The sequence below is a fragment of the Nerophis lumbriciformis genome, linkage group LG09 (assembly GCF_033978685.3).
Source record: "Nerophis lumbriciformis linkage group LG09, RoL_Nlum_v2.1, whole genome shotgun sequence".
In the NCBI taxonomy this organism is placed as follows: domain Eukaryota; kingdom Metazoa; phylum Chordata; class Actinopteri; order Syngnathiformes; family Syngnathidae; genus Nerophis; species Nerophis lumbriciformis.
Window position 1 is genome coordinate 36,442,925 of NC_084556.2, and position 17,076 is coordinate 36,460,000.

At 42.4% G+C, this 17,076-nt stretch overlaps 1 protein-coding gene across 1 annotated transcript in view; it reads right to left on the bottom strand.

The window, feature by feature from the left end:
* Positions 1-15,484: 15,484 nt before the first annotated feature.
* nccrp1 (P1, F-box associated domain containing) overlaps positions 15,485-17,076 on the bottom strand; it is a 25,878-nt gene continuing 24,286 nt past the window's right edge. The window contains exon 6 of the mRNA XM_061961878.2: positions 15,485-16,846. Coding sequence (XP_061817862.1) covers positions 16,700-16,846 — 147 coding nt within the window. The 3' untranslated portion in view covers positions 15,485-16,699. The remainder of the gene's footprint in view (positions 16,847-17,076) is intronic.

A 17,076-nucleotide genomic window follows, 5' to 3' on the forward strand; every position in this document is an offset into this window, starting at 1 on the left:
TGTCTCCTCCCACCGTCGTTCAACAGGCGAAGAATGAAGACAGGCTGTTGGGAAAAAATTGTCTCCACTTTCCAGCAGTCTGCAGGAGTTTTGTTTTTGATATAAAAAAATATTAGTAAGCGTGTTGTTTTAATTGACATAGTCGTACAGCGGTGAAAGTGGTGCATATATATATTTATTAGGGATGTCCAATAATGGCTTTTTGCCGATATCCGATATTCCGATATTGTCCAACTCTTTAATTACCGATACAGATATCAACCAATACCGATATCAACCAATATATACAGTCGTGGAATTAACACATTACTATGCCTCATTTGGACAACCAGGTATGGTGAAGATAAGGTACTTTTTAAAAAATTTATAAAATAAAATAACATAAATAAATTAAAAACATTTTCTTGAATAAAAAAGAAAGTAAAACAATATAAAAACAGTTACATTGAAACTAGTAATTAATGAAAATGAGTCAAATTAACTGTTAAAGGTTAGTACTATTAGTGGACCAGCAGCACGCACAATCATGTGTGCTTACGGACTGTATCCCTTGCAGACTGTATTGATATATATTGATATATAATGAAGGAACCAGAATATTAATAACAGAAAGAACCCTTTTGTGTGAATGAGTGTAAATGGGGGAGGGAGGTTTTTTGGGTTGGTGCACTAATTGTAAGTGTATCTTGTGTTTTTTATGTTGATTTAATAAAATAATTTTTAAAAAGACCGATACCGATAATAAAAAAAACGATACCAATAATTTCCGATATTACATTTTAACGCGATTTTATCGGACATCTCTAATATTTATACATAGTTTTCTGGAGCCTGAAAGGCATCACATGGAAGTCATGAAAATGTCAAAACTGATCAACTGTACAGGATGTCCTTCAACGCTACACACATGGGCAAAAACGCATATATTTTGAAATGATAAAATGTCAACAAATATTGTGTTAATTTAATCGATTGGTATTTACAAATGTAATCTATATCATATATTGTATTTGTTTTACATAAATTATTTTCAAACATTTAAAAATATATATAATCTATTCATTATTCATTACAATTTTGATGTATGTATAGTATATGTGTAATGATTCAACGATAGTGTTCATTATTTAGATTCATTTTCTTTAATTTATTCATTAAATAATTTCAAAAGTAAGAATTTACATGTTTTAAATTTTGATTAAACTGTAATATGTTTTATTATTAATTGGTTAGCGTAATTTTTTTTAGGGATTATTTGTGTTTTATTTTATTTATAAACATTTCTAATAACTGATTATTTAATTCAAAAAAGCCCCCCAAAAGTCTGCGAGCTACAGTGTTTTCTATTTGGGCTCCAGTACTCTGGAATGCCCTCCCGGTAACAGTTAGAGATGCTACCTCAGTAGAAGCATTACAGTCCCATCTTAAAAGTAATTTGTATACTCCAGCATTTAAATGGACCCCCCTTTTAGACCAGTTGATCTGCCGTCTCTTTTCTGCTGTGCCCCCCTCTCCTGCGTGAAGAGGTTATTAGGTGACCACAGATGACGCGCTAGCTGTTCAAAGTTAGGACCCGGGGTGGACCACTCATCTGTGCATCAGTTGGTGACGTCTCTGCGCTGCTGACTTGTCTCCACCCAAGATGAGCCCCTGCTGGCTCCACTATGGACTGGACTCTCACACTATCAACTAGATTCATTCGACGTCCATTACACCGGTCGCCCAGGGGGGGTCCCCACATCTGTGGTCCCTTCCAAGGTTTCTCATCGTATCCCATTGGGTTGAGTTTTTTCTTGCCCTGATGTGGGATCTGAGCTGAGGATGTCGTTGTGGCTTGTGCAGCCCTTTGAGACACTTATGATTACTTTGATTGATTGATTGATTAATTTATTGATTAAACGAATCATTGTGTGTATGTTTGTATAATGCATGTATATTATATAGTATATGAGTATATTGCATGTCGAGACTTACCATGGATATTGACTGTAGCCTTCATGAAATAGAAAAAAGAGATTTCGGTAGAAATTGCGCGTGAATGCTGAAAATAATTTAGAGACAAATATTTGTGCTGTATTTTATTTTGATTACAATAATAAAATGATTAAAAGGCAAAGTCGCTAATACAGTTTAGATATACAATCACAAATACAGAGGTCTATGATTTATCCTGGTTATGGTTATGGTGGTGCTCCTCTGAGCTGCCACCTTAACGTGGTAGAGGAGTTTGCGTGTCCCAATGATCCTAGGAGCTATGTTGTCCGGGGGCTTTATGCCCCCTGGTAGGGTCTCCCAAGACAAACTGGTCCTAGGTGAGGGATCAGACAAAGAGCAGCTCGAAGACCTCCATGAAAAATAAAAATCAAGGACCCAGATTTCCCTCGCCCGGACGCGGGTCACCGGGGCCCCCCTCTGGAGCCAGGCCCGGAGGTGGGGCACGATGGCGAGCGCCTGGTGGCCGGGCCTGTCCCCATGGGGCCCGGCCGGGCACAGCCCGAAGAGGCAACGTGGGTCCCCCCTCCAATGGGCTCACCACCCATAGCAGGGGTCATAGAGGTCGGGTGCGATGTGAGCTGGGCGGAAGCCGAGGGCAGGGCACTTGGCGGTCTGATCCTCGGCTACAGAAGCTAGCTCTTGGGACGTGGAACGTCACCTCGCTGGGGGGGAAGGAGCCTGAGCTAGTGCGCGAGGTGGAGAAGTTCCGGCTAGATATAGTCGGACTCACTTCGACGCACAGCAAGGGCTCTGGAACCAGTTCTCTCGAGAGGGGCTGGACTCTCTTCCACTCTGGCGTTGCCGGCAGTGAGAGGCGACGGGCTGGGGTGGCAATTCTTGTTTCCCCCCGGCTCAGAGCCTGCACGTTGGAGTTCAACCCGGTGGACGAGAGGGTAGCTTCCCTCCGCCTTCGGGTGGGGGAACGGGTCCTGACAGTGGTTTGCGCTTACGCGCCAAACCGCAGCTCAGAGTACCCACCCTTTTTGGATTCACTCGAGGGAGTACTTGAGAGTGCTCCCCCGGGTGATTCCCTCGTTCTACTGGGGGACTTCAATGCTCATGTTGGCAGCGACAGTGAAACCTGGAGAGGTGTGATTGGGAAGAATGGCCGCCCGGATCTGAACCCGAGCGGTGTTTTGTTATTGGACTTTTGTGCCCGTCACAGATTGTCCATAACGAACACCATGTTCAAACATAAGGGTGTCCATATGTGCACTTGGCACCAGGACACCCTAGGCCGCAGTTCCATGATCGACTTTGTAGTTGTGTCATCGGATTTGCGGCCTCATGTTTTGGACACTTGGGTGAAGAGAGGGGCGGAGCTTTCTACCGATCACCACCTGGTGGTGAGTTGGCTGCGATGGTGGGGGAGGATGCCGGACAGACCTGGCAGGCCCAAACGCATTGTGAGGGTCTGCTGGGAACGTCTGGCAGAGTCTCCTGTGAGAGAGAGTTTCAATTCCCACCTCCGGAAGAACTTTGAACATGTCACGAGGGAGGTGCTGGACATTGAGTCCGAATGGACCATGTTCCGCGCCTCTATTGTCGAGGCGGCTGATTGGAGCTGTGGCCGCAAGGTAGTTGGTGCTTGTCGTGGCGGTAATCCTAGAACCCGTTGGTGGACGCCGGCGGTGAGGGATGCCGTCAAGCTGAAGAAGGAGTCCTATCGGGTTCTTTTGGCTCATAGGACTCCTGAGGCAGCGGACAGGTACCGACAGGCCAAGCGGTGTGCGGCTTCAGCGGTCGCAGAGGCAAAAACTCGGACATGGGAGGAGTTCGGGGAAGCCATGGAAAACGACTTCCGGACGGCTTCGAAGCAATTCTGGACCACCATCCGTCGCCTCAGGAAGGGGAAGCAGTGCACTATCAACACCGTGTATGGCGAGGATGGTGTTCTGCTGACCTCGACTGCGGATGTTGTGGATCGGTGGAGGGAATACTTCGAAGACCTCCTCAATCCCACCAACACGTCTTCCTATGAGGAAGCAGTGCCTGGGGAGTCTGTGGTGGGCTCTCCTATTTCTGGGGTTGAGGTTGCTGAGGTAGTTAAAAAGCTCCTCGGTGGTAAGGCCCCGGGGGTGGATGAGATCCGCCCGGAGTTCCTTAAGGCTCTGGATGCTGTCTTGGTTGACAAGACTGTCTTGGTTGACAAGACTCTGCAGCATCGCGTGGACATCGGGGGCGGTACCACTGGATTGGCAGACCGGGGTGGTGGTTCCTCTCTTTAAGAAGGGGAACCGGAGGGTGTGTTCTAACTATCGTGGGATCACACTCCTCAGCCTTCCCGGTAAGGTCTATTCAGGTGTACTGGAGAGGAGGCTACGCCGGATAGTCGAACCTCGGATTCAGGAGGAACAGTGTGGTTTTCGTCCTGGTCGTGGAACTATGGACCAGCTCTATACTCTCGGCAGGGTCCTTGAGGGTGCATGGGAGTTTGCCCAACCAGTCTACATGTGTTTTGTGGACTTGGAGAAGGCATTCGACCGTGTCCCTCGGGAAGTCCTGTCGGGAGTGCTCAGAGAGTACGGGGTATCGGACTGTCTGATTGTGGCAGTCCGCTCCCTGTATGATCAGTGCCAGAGCTTGGTCCGCATTGCCGGTAGTAAGTCGGACACGTTTCCAGTGAGGGTTGGACTCCGCCAAGGCTGCCCTTTGTCACCGATTCTGTTCAAAACTTTTATAGACAGAATTTCTAGGCGCAGTCATGGCGTTGAGGGGATCCGGTTTGGTGGCTGCAGGATTAGGTCTCTGCTTTTTGCAGATGATGTGGTCCTGATGGCTTCATCTGGCCAGGATCTTCAGCTCTCACTGGATCGGTTCGCAGCTGAGTGTGAAGCGACTGGGATGAGAATCAGCACCTCCAAGTCCGAGTCCATGGTTCTCGCCCGGAAAAGGGTGGAGTGCCATCTCTGGGTTGGGGAGGAAATCTTGCCCCAAGTGGAGGAGTTCAAGTACCTCGGAGTCTTGTTCACGAGTGAGGGAAGAGTGGATCGTGAGATCGACAGGCGGATCGGTGCGGCGTCTTCAGTAATGCGGACGCTGTATCGATCCGTTGTGGTGAAGAAGGAGCTGAGCCGGAAGGCAAAGCTCTCAATTTACCGGTCGATCTACGTTCCCATCCTCACCTATGGTCATGAGCTTTGGGTTATGACCGAAAGGACAAGATCACGGGTACAAGCGGCCGAAATGAGTTTCCTCCGCCGGGTGGCGGGGCTCTCCCTTAGAGATAGGGTGAGAAGCTCTGCCATCCGGGAGGAGCTCAAAGTAAAGCCGCTGCTCCTCCACATCGAGAGGAGCCAGATGAGGTGGTTCGGGCATCTGGTCAGGATGCCACCCGAACGCCTCCCTAGGGAGGTGTTTAGGGCACGTCCGACCGGTAGGAGGCCGCGGGGAAGACCCAGGACACGTTGGGAAGACTATGTCTCCCGGCTGGCCTGGGAATGCCTCGGGGTCCCACAGGAAGAGCTGGACGAAGTGGCTGGGGAGAGGGAAGTCTGGGCTTCCCTGCTTAGGCTGCTGCCCCCGCGACCCGACCTCGGATAAGCGGAAGAAGATGGATGGATGGATGGATGGTTATGGTGTTAGATTATTTCGAACATGCATACAATTACAATATAATACATCACATATTTCCAGTTTCTCATTACAGCATGTAGGAAGAAGCAGAGTTTACTTATCACACTCATTTCCTAATGTGTTGCATTTCCTAACCCATTGTACTCAATATTCAACACAGTAGTGAATACATAAATAAGTAAATAAATCAATAATAAATGAATAAGTAAATAAATATTAATTACATAAACAATACAGTTCTTGTAAATAAATAGGTAAGTATAATGCGCACAATGAGATGAATAAGATTACTGTATCTCATTACTTAATAAGGTTCAAAATGTTTATCAGGATTCTTCTTCTTTGTATTTTGTAAACACTTTGGGTTTGAACAGTTTCTTAAATTGGATCATATTCGTACTTCCTTTGATTTCTTTGCTTAATCCATTCCATAATTTAATTCCACATACTGACATACCTAAAGGGGAACTGCACTTTTTTTTGGAATTTTGCCCAACACTCACAATCCTTTTGTAAGAAAAGAACACATATGTTTTTCTTATTTTGTGCATTCTAACTGGTAAATAAATGTTATCAAAAATCTTCTTGACCAAAAAGTTGCTCTATTCCGCCTATAAAGTGCTTAAAAAACATCCAAACACTTCCAATAAGATATATACATGATCTAAGTATTTATATATACATATATATATATATATATATATATATATATATATATATATATATATACATGATCTAAGTATTTATATATATATATATATATATGATGTAGTAACAGGCACATTCCTAATAACATTTAATATTTACGTATTTTGCTCATTTTACTGTAAGCATACGCAGCACATCAATTTCAAAAACGCATCACAACGTTCGCTTTTTTTTTTTACAACATCACTGATTATTACTCAATGCAGACTTTGAGTGCCAACAAACATAATAAAACATAACTTACTGTACAATGTACGCTGTCATCAGGATGCCGACTAATAGAATCTTGTTATATTCATGTTTAGATGAAGAATGACTCATAATCCTCGCAAGGAAGAGTGGAACCAAGCGTCTTTACGTGTTGTTTCTCGCCATTTACGGGTCTAAATTGGCTATCAAAGTGTACCTACCAACTTGTTGGAATAAGTCCTCATCCTTCTACTATCCAGGTAAATAGTTGGTCTGTATTAGCGTTTATAATAACAATATCACTAATACTTGGTTAATATTAAAGTCACGAAATGTAATGACAGGAAATGACAAATTAAATATTATCAGCAATACTGGCCTTTTATTTACTGTATTTTACACTAAATTTTAAAAGAAAAAAAAAGTTTTACATATATTAGCCGTACCGGACTATAAGCCACAGGTATGTACCGGTATGTTGTGAAATGAAATATTTACAGAGAAAATTTTTGTAAATGTTTATTTACATACTTTGTTTACAAACGGTGCCTGTAACATGGCAGTAAAACGGCTGATCAAACAAAACAGAAAAGTCATTGATGTCTTTATTCATCCTCCCCCTGAGCATTGAAACCACTAAATTTGTGTTCTTCAGTGTTTGAGTTGAAGAGCCTCCAAACATCTCCATCACACACCTTTTCAGTCTCTCTGTCGGTGTCATCGTCAATGTCACTTTCATCTCGAGGCAAAGTTAACTCTGAAGTTGTGCCGTTCTCTTCACGCAGCAGTCCAGCCTTTCTAAACCCATTGGTGGTGGTGGATTCTTTCACACTGCTCCACGATGTTAGGATCCACTGGCAAACCTCAGAAAAGGATGCTTTTCGCATACAGAAAGTTGTAATGAATCATTTCTCGACGCTGGTTATCCGAGCCTCCCCAACAACTCCCAGTGCTGCTTAGAATGCACGATCCACACTGATGTCGAGTGGCTGCAATAACTTTGTTGTACCTCCAGGAATTACAGCTGGAATTGAGTTTGTTTTCTTGATGGCTGCTCTCACATAATCTGTTATAATATATGGGCCCTAATACTGTCCAAAACAAGCCGTGATTTTTTTCCATTGAAAAAGGTCATCATTCATTTTGTGTTAACTTTAACGACTATGTTAAAATCTCCATTAGTGGAAGCTTTTGTCCGGATGTGGTGCAACTTAAAATACATGAAATGCGTTCTTTCGTGGCCAGTTGTTTTCACTATTATGGATGATGCACCTGTCATGTTAACAGTCCTAATTAGAGGCAGGTCAAACGTCAAAGGTACTTCATTCATACTTACGATGTTGTCTGGTCCGACGGAATTCCCGGTTATTTTTGTTTCAATTAATTTGTGGCGCGTTGGATGACACTGCCCATCTTACTTGTGGGAAGGGTTACTGCCACGAAAATAATAGTCTTGCCTAGGGTTAATTATCTTTTTTCAATGATTCCCACCAAACCTTCTCAAATCTGGTTTAAATCACTAGACTCACACATCAATCAGTTTCTTTGGAAAAGTAAACCAGCACGCATAAGCCTTAAACCTAGTGTGTGTGTGTGTGACAATCATGGGTATTTTAACTTAACTTGAACTTAAAACATTACAAAAACCCAAGGAATATGAGTGTCTAGAACTCCCACATTTTCCCCATTACTTCCTTGCAAAAAAAACTGCACTACATATTAAAATAGATCAATTCCAACTCATTAGAAAATTTATGGTTATATATTCAACAATCACTCAGCCAGGAGATACCCATTTCTAACTTGCTTTATTAGCCAAATTATTCTAAAACACAACTGCTTTAATATGCACTATCTTAACAGCTTGGTGGGAATTTTTGAAAATAACTGGGTCCCCACTCACTCCCTGCCAATTTACGCTTATTTGGAATAATCTTGATTTTCTGCTTAACAAAAAAACATTGAACTTTCCAACATGGTATGATAAGGCAGTCAGATGCCTTGAATATATCATTGATTGAAACAGTTGTATCTCTTTTAAACACCTAATAATACAGTATGCAATAAATCCTAACAAATTTGTAGAATATATACAAATCAAATCTGTAATCAGTGCAAGATTCAACAAAACAACATGGGAAAGTAACCCCACTACCGTTCAATTCTTCAAAATATCTGCCCCCAAAGCTTTATCCAAATTAAATGCTTTATTATCAAACATAGATAACACAGTAGGTATCCTAAATTCCAAATGGCCCTCAGATCTATCCACAAGCTGTGACCCAAAATTCTGGAAACAATTATGCTTCAATACTTCTCGTTTGATTAATAATCCAAATTTACGGCAGATTCAGCTCAAAACACTTTACAGAATACATCACACTGGTCAAAGTATGTTTAAAATGGGTTTAGCTGACTCTAACATTTGTGTACACGGCTCGGATAATAAGGTAGATAACTACTTACACTCAATGTGGTCCTGTGCTCCCGTTAATAAATTCTGGCGCGGAGTGTGCGAGAACCTATCACTCGCCTTAGAGATTCCCATTCCAACCTCCCCCTCACTCTGCCTGTTGGGTGATCTCTCCACAACTGACTTTGATACAAAAAAAAACATTCCTCCATTATGCACCGCCAGGAACACTATTCTCATGAATTGGAAATCAAAAAATAAATTGTGTATAAACCTTTACAAAAACATTTTATTAGATCAAATAGTTTTGGAAAGAATGTCTGCTGAATCAAAACAGCCACTGACAGAATTCCGATCTCTTTGGACCCCTCTAATTAAATTCCTGACGTCATTCCTGTGGTGACTGGGGGTGCGGCTCTGCCCCTAGGGGTCTCGTTCCATAGGCGGGGGATGCCGGGTGGGCCTGCAGTGTGTACCCTGGTTCCGGCCTAGCGGGCTTATTCATGGGTGGTCTAGCGGATGGGGGTGCCTGGGCGGGGGTTGGGTTGAGGGTGGTTGCCTAGGGGTCGGCGGTGGGCTGTCCCTCTCGTGGGTGGTTGGGCGGGGGACTGCGCCTTAGGGCCTGGAGGGGCTTGCCGCTGTCGGGCGTGGGCCAGCCTGTGCTCTTCTGGCCTCGGGTGTTCTTGGGCTTACTCCTTCCACTGGGGCCGGGTCTGGCTTGGCCGCCCTGCGCTGCGGCCTTGCGGGCCCGTTTGGTGTCGGGTTGGGGGAGCCGCTTGCCCCCCATGTTGAGGCCCCGGCAGTGCTGCCCAACTGCCCTGCGATAGGCCCTTTCTTATTCATCTATTTATTCATTTATTGTATTATGGATATGTATACATATATATGTACTGTATGTGTGTGTGTGTGTGTGTGTGTGTGTGTGTATGTACTGTATGTATGTGTATATGTGTGTGTATATATACAAAACTAGTGAAGTTGGCACGTTGTGTAAATCATAAATAAAAACAGAATACAATGATTTGCAAATCCTTTTCAACTTATATTCAATTGAATAGACTGCAAAGAGAAGATACTCAACGTTTGAACTGGTAAACTTTGTTATTTTTTTGCAAATATTAGCTCATTTGGAATTTGATGCCTGCAACAGGTTTCAAAAAAGCTGGCACAAGTGGCAAAAAAAACGGAGAAAGTTGAGGAATGCTCATCAAACACTTATTTGGAACATCCCACAGGTGAACAGGCTAATTGGGAACAGGTGGGTGCTATGATTGGGTATAAAAGCAGCTTCCATGAAATGCTCAGTCATTCACAAACAAGGATGGGGCGAGGGTCACCACTTTATGAACAAATGCGTGAGCAAATTGTCAAACAGTTTAAGAACAACATTTCTCAACGACCTATTGCAAGGAATGTAGGGATTTCACCATCTAAATGGTAAATGGGTTATATTTCTATAGCGCTTTTCTACCTTCGAGGTCCTCAAAGCACTTTGACACTATTTCCACATTCACACACACACACATTCACACACTGATGGCGGGAGCTGCCATGCAAGGCCCTAACCACGACCCATCAGGAGCAAGGGTGACGTGTCTTGCTCAAGGACACAACAGACGTGACAAGGTTGGTAGAAGGTGGGGATTGAACCAGGAACCCTCAGGTTGCTGGCACGGCCACTCTCCCAACCGCGCCACGCCGTCCCCGATCTATGGTCCGTAATATCATCAAAAGGTTCAGAGAATCTGGAGAAATCACTGCACGTAAGCGGCAAGGCCCAAAACCAACACTGAATCCCCGTAACCTTCGATCCCTCAGGCGGTACTGCATCGAAAACCGACATCAGTGTGTTAAGGATATCACCACATGGGCTCAGGAACACTTCAGAAAACCACTGTCAGTAACTAGTTTTATCGCTACATCTGTAAGTGTAAGATAAAACTCGACTATGCAAAGCCAAAGTCATTTATCAACAACACCCAGAAATGCCGCCGGCTTTCCTGGACCCGAGCTCATCTAAGATGCACTGATGCAAAGTGGAAAAGTGTTCTGTGGTCTGACGAGTCCACATTTCAAATTGTTTTTGGAAACTGTGGACATCGTGTCCTCCGGAACAAAGAGGAAAAGAACCATCCGGATTGTTATAGGCGCAAAGTTCAAAAGCCAGCATCTGTGATGGTATGGGGGTGTATTAGTGCTCGAGGCATGGGTAACTTACACATCTGTGAAGGCACAATTAATGCTGAAAGGTACATACAGGTTTTGGAGCAACATACAGTATGTTGCCATCCAAGCAACGTCTTTTTCATGGACACCCCTGCTTATTTCAGCAAGACAATGCCAAGCCATGTGTTACATCAACGTGGCTTCATAGTAAAAGAGTGCGGGTACTAGACTGGCCTGCCTGTAGTCCAGACCTATCTCCCATTGAAAATGTGTGGTGCATTATGAAGCCTAAAATACCACAACGGAGACCCTGGACTGTTGAACAACTTAAGCTGTACATCAAGCAAGAATGGGAAAGAATTCCACCTGAAAAACTTCAAAAATTGGTCTCCTCAGTTCCCAAACGTTTACTGAGTGTTGTTAAAAGGTAATGTAACACAGTGGTAAACATGCCCCTGTGCCAACTTTTTTGCAATGTGTTGCTGCCATTAAATTCTAAGTTCATGATTATTTGCCAAAAAAATGAAGTTTCTTAGTTCGAACATTAAATATCTTGTCTTTGCAGTCTATTCAATTGAATATAAGATTAGCAAGTCATTGTATTCTGTTTTTATTTTCGATTTACACAACATGCCAACTTCACTGGTTTTGGGTTTTGTATGTGTGTGTTTATGTATGCGCGGTAAGGTATATGTATAAGTGCATGTTCATATGTATATTTTTTATTTACTTGAATTTTTCTCTCTTCTGCTTTGTTTGTCTGTTTGTTGCGTGTATGTGTCGCTGCCCTGATGCATTGCGGCGGGTCTGCCGGGGTGACATGGTGTTTTTTTGAGGGGACAGGGGGGTTGTTGGAGTAGAAGCGGGGCGGGATCTACGAGCATGCTTGGAGGCGGTCGGACTGGTGGTGGATTGGCTCGGATGCCTGCGGCGCGCTGGGTTGCAGGTCATTTCCTCCCTTTCCCGGGGGGACTGGATGCTGTTCACCCTTCGGTGGCTGACCCCGGCGCGGTCTGCTGCTGTCCATCGGCTCGCTGGTTGGACAGTTGGCCAGGGACGTTTTTTTCCCCGGTAATTACGGTTAAACACGTCATCAATGTTAAAATAGCTGAGCTTCAAGTTTCACATTTTGCAACTACGATTCACATTCACATTCACATTCACCTCACTCTGTCGGCTTCCGTCAGCTCCAAGATCTCACTCTTCCTTGGTGCTCTCTTCTAGAAGCAGTAGTTCATCCTCCATAAATTCAGATTCAAAGGCGATAAGGTCATCTTTGTTGTTTGTTACCAAGTCCGCCATGATTAGAACACACACAAGCGTTTTGTATCCGGAAGTAGGAACACTCATTGTCGGCCTTGCGCCGCTATGAAAACGGAAATAAATGCGCAGAAGATTAAGTTCTGGCATTCAATAAAATGATCAAAATAGGGTAAATATTAAACATATTACATATTGTTATGAACGTGTCTGTTACTACATTATATATACAGGTAAAAGCCAGTAAATTAGAATATTTTGAAAAACTTGATTTATTTCAGTAATTGCATTCAAAAGGTGTAACTTGTACATTATATTTATTCATTGCACACAGACTGATGCATTCAAATGTTTATTTCATTTAATTTTGATGATTTGAAGTGGCAACAAATGAAAATCCAAAATTCCGTGTGTCACAAAATTAGAATATTACTTAAGGCTAATACAAAAAAGGGATTTTTTAGAAATGTTGGCCAACTGAAAAGTATGAAAATGAAAAATATGAGCATGTACAATACTCAATACTTGGTTGGAGCTCCTTTTGCCTCAATTACTGCGTTAATGCGGCGTGGCATGGAGTCGATGAGTTTCTGGCACTGCTCAGATGTTATGAGAGCCCAGGTTGCTCTGATAGTGGCCTTCAACTCTTCTGCGTTTTTGGGTCTGGCATTCTGCATCTTCCTTTTCACAATACCCCACAGATTTTCTATGGGGCTAAGGTCAGGGGAGTTGGCGGGCCAATTTAGAACAGAAATACCATGGTCCGTAAACCAGGCACTGGTAGATTTTGCGCTGTGTGCAGGCGCCAAGTCCTGTTGGAACTTGAAATCTCCATCTCCATAGAGCAGGTCAGCAGCAGGAAGCATGAAGTGCTCTAAAACTTGCTGGTAGACGGCTGCGTTGACCCTGGATCTCAGGAAACAGAGTGGACCGACACCAGCAGATGACATGGCACCCCAAACCATCACCCAACCATGCAAATTTTGCATTTCCTTTGGAAATCGAGGTCCCAGAGTCTGGAGGAAGACAGGAGAGGCACAGGATCCACGTTGCCTGAAGTCTAGTGTAAAGTTTCCACCATCAGTGATGGTTTGGGGTGCCATGTCATCTGCTGGTGTCGGTCCACTCTGTTTCCTGAGATCCAGGGTCAACGCAGCCGTCTACCAGCAAGTTTTAGAGCACTTCATGCTTCCTGCTGCTGACCTGCTCTATGGAGATTTCAAGTTCCAACAGGACTTGGCGCCTGCACACAGCGCAAAATCTACCCGTGCCTGGTTTACGGACCATGGTATTTCTGTTCTAAATTGGCCCGCCAACTCCCCTGACCTTAGCCCCATAGAAAATCTGTGTGGTATTGTGAAAAGGAAGATGCAGAATGCCAGACCCAAAAACGCAGAAGAGTTGAAGGCCACTATCAGAGCAACCTGGGCTCTCATAACACCTGAGCAGTGCCAGAAACTCATCGACTCCATGCCACGCCGCATTAACGCAGTAATTGAGGCAAAAGGAGCTCCAACCAAGTATTGAGTATTGTACATGCTCATATTTTTCATTTTCATACTTTTCAGTTGGCCAACATTTCTAAAAATCCCTTTTTTGTATTAGCCTTAAGTAATATTCTAATTTTGTGACACACGGAATTTTGGATTTTCATTTGTTGCCACTTCAAATCATCAAAATTAAATGAAATAAACATTTGAATGCATCAGTCTGTGTGCAATGAATAAATATAATGTACAAGTTACACCTTTTGAATGCAATTACTGAAATAAATCAAGTTTTTCAAAATATTCTAATTTACTGGCTTTTACCTGTAGACTTGCAGTGTGTGTATACAAAACATTGTTTTTTTTAAAAGTTGTTTTAAAAGGCTTTGAAGGCTACAACGATGACTCACTTTAGCCGCATCTACCAAGCGTTTTTTTTTTATCATCTTTAAACCCCTCCTCCCCTCCAAAAAAAAAGATGTGTGTTCTTTGTCTGTCATAATGATTGCGACCCAAAATTCCAAAAAAAGTGCAGTTCCCCTTTAAGGTGTGATAGGTAATGGTATACTCTACACCAGTGGTTCTCAACCTTTTTTCAGTGATGTGCCCCCTGCGAACATTCTTTTAATTCAAGTACCCCCAAATCAGAGCAAATAATTTTTGGTTGAAAAAAAAGAGATAAAGAAGTAAAATACAGCACTATGTCATCAGTTTCTGATTTATTAAATTGTATAAGTGCAAAATATTGCTCATTTGTAGTGGATTATCTTGAACTATTTGGAAAAAAAGATATAAAAATAACTAAAAACTTGTTGAAAAATAAACAAGTGATTCAATTATAAATACAGATTTCTACACATAGAAGTAATCATCAACTTAAAGTGCCCTCTTTGGGGATTGTAATAGAGATCCATCTGGATTCATGAACTTAGTTCTAAACATTTCTTCACAAAAAAAAGAAATCTTTAACATCAATATTTATGGAACATGTCAACACTGAATATTGCATTGTTGCATTGTAATGAATGGAATAGCCTACTTGATTTGATGTTCAGTTTATGAACTTACATTCATATTTTGTTTAAGTATTTTTCAATAAATATATTTATAAAGGATTTTTGAATTGTTGCTATTTTTAGAATATTTAAAAAAAAATCTCACCTCACGTACCCTTTGGCATACCTTCAAGTACCCCCATTTGAGAACCACTGCTCTACACAACAATGCTGAGACAAAGTCGCAGGGGACAAGAAGTGTGAGGAGAGCCAAGCAGAGCAGATGAACACAGCAGGAAGGGTGTACATCAGGAAATCTACTGCCGCTGAGTACTGGGACTGGAGTGCTTAAGTAGTCAAGAGATGATGAGAATCTGGTGTGCGCGCGGGTGTCTACGCCCAGTGACCCAGCAACCAGATACTGCAACGAAAAAGGAGATAGCCAGCAGCAGAGCTGCCGGGTCGTGACAGTTGTCTTCTTCTTTGCTTTGACCTCTTGCATCCATCTCGTTTTTTGCACTTCCTGAAAGACCGCTCCCTGATGCAGTTAGTGAAAACAAATCCAAAGATTAGCCGCATCGTTGTGTAAGCTGCAGGGTTCAAAGTGTAGGAAAAAAGTAGAGGCTTATAGTCCGGAAATTACGGCACTTGGTATCAGATGACGCCAAAACTGAGGGCCACAAACAGTACAGACAAAAGTTTGCAATGTTGACTTTATTTGATATTCTTCAGCTTTTGTCTGATTCATTACAAGGTAGGAACAATATGACATGGAGTCAAAGACATATGACATTTGTTATAATTTTTCCCCACATTTCAAAAGATTATCTATTCCCTCAAATATATAGACTTTATATGGACAAGGGCTGAACGATTTTGGAAAATAATGTAATTGCAATTTGTTTTCTTACTATTGCGATTACGATTTAATATGCTTTTATTATTTGAGATCCTTTTCTCATGTATTTTTCAACACACACAAGAAAAATATCAATCTGTGTCATAATAAACACGATCAGATTTATAATACATGAGTGTGAATGTTGTCTGTCTATCTGTGTTGGCCCTGCGATAAGATGGCGACTTGTCCAGGGTGTACCCCTCCTTCCGCCCGATTGTAGCTGAGATAGGCTCCAGCGCCGCCCGCGACCCCGAAGGGAATAAGTGGTAGAAAATAGATGGATGGAAACTGTTCTTTCTTATAAAAAATACAATTATAAACTTGACTAAATACTTTGACTTGCAGTCTTGTCATCACAGTGCTTTTATTGTGAAGGTCAGTAGTGTGTTGTTTTGCTTTGGAATGCTGGTATGTAATGTGTGACAGTGAGCAGGGCCGTCCCTCGCTCAATTAAGCAGAAGTTTATTTTGAAGGCCCCCCATTACAAACATTTTTGTACACTTTTATATTATTGTGAAACCATTTATATACTTTTTAAATCTAACTTGAATTTAATTCGATGCATGTTTTCTATTAAAAATGTTCGTGACAGCCCAGCAATAACAGTGTGTGCCACAATGAGAATTTTCATGGTAAATTCGCCATTATTTGCTGATCAATGACACAGCAAAAAGGGGCTAGGAATACGTTTGCGGTAAAATCTCATATGAAGTGTCCTGCCATTTATTGACATTTTACATGCGCTTATTCATGCAAAACGTGATCAGTCAAACCGCCATCTTTGCGGTTAGTAAAGATTTATTCAGTTAGTTTTAATACATTGCAATTAAATAAAAAAATACCATTAACTGCTCAGCCCTCTTTAATGTCTATGGTAATTTAACCAATATTTACCCACCCTTCCATCAGCATTAAAAAGTAGAATTAAAACAGTCTCAGGATTTATTCACCTTATTATTTACTAAAAAGCCAACTTGTGTTAAGATGTTTCACGACAGTAGAACTGAGTCTAAGAACTGGTTTTGACTGGTTTGATAATCACTAAGCTACCAGTGAAGCTTGTGCTGTAGAAGGACATCATGAATTGGTTCTTCAGTCTGTGCAGGAAGTGAATGTACCGTACACCTGGTCCATAGCCAGAGAACACATGCGACACCTAGAGGTCAGCACACAGACGTACAATAAAAATCAGATGTGGTACCACAAGTACAGTACATACAGTATTTACATACGAGGGTGTCCACAAAGTCTCTTTACAATGTATTACAAAAGCTTTGATACATTGTGTACAATAAAGATGCTAAAACTATCAAAGGTAGGTCAATAATTGCTAATTATCTTAACAAAACACTGGGATCTTAGCTTTGTGTTATACCGCAGGTGACA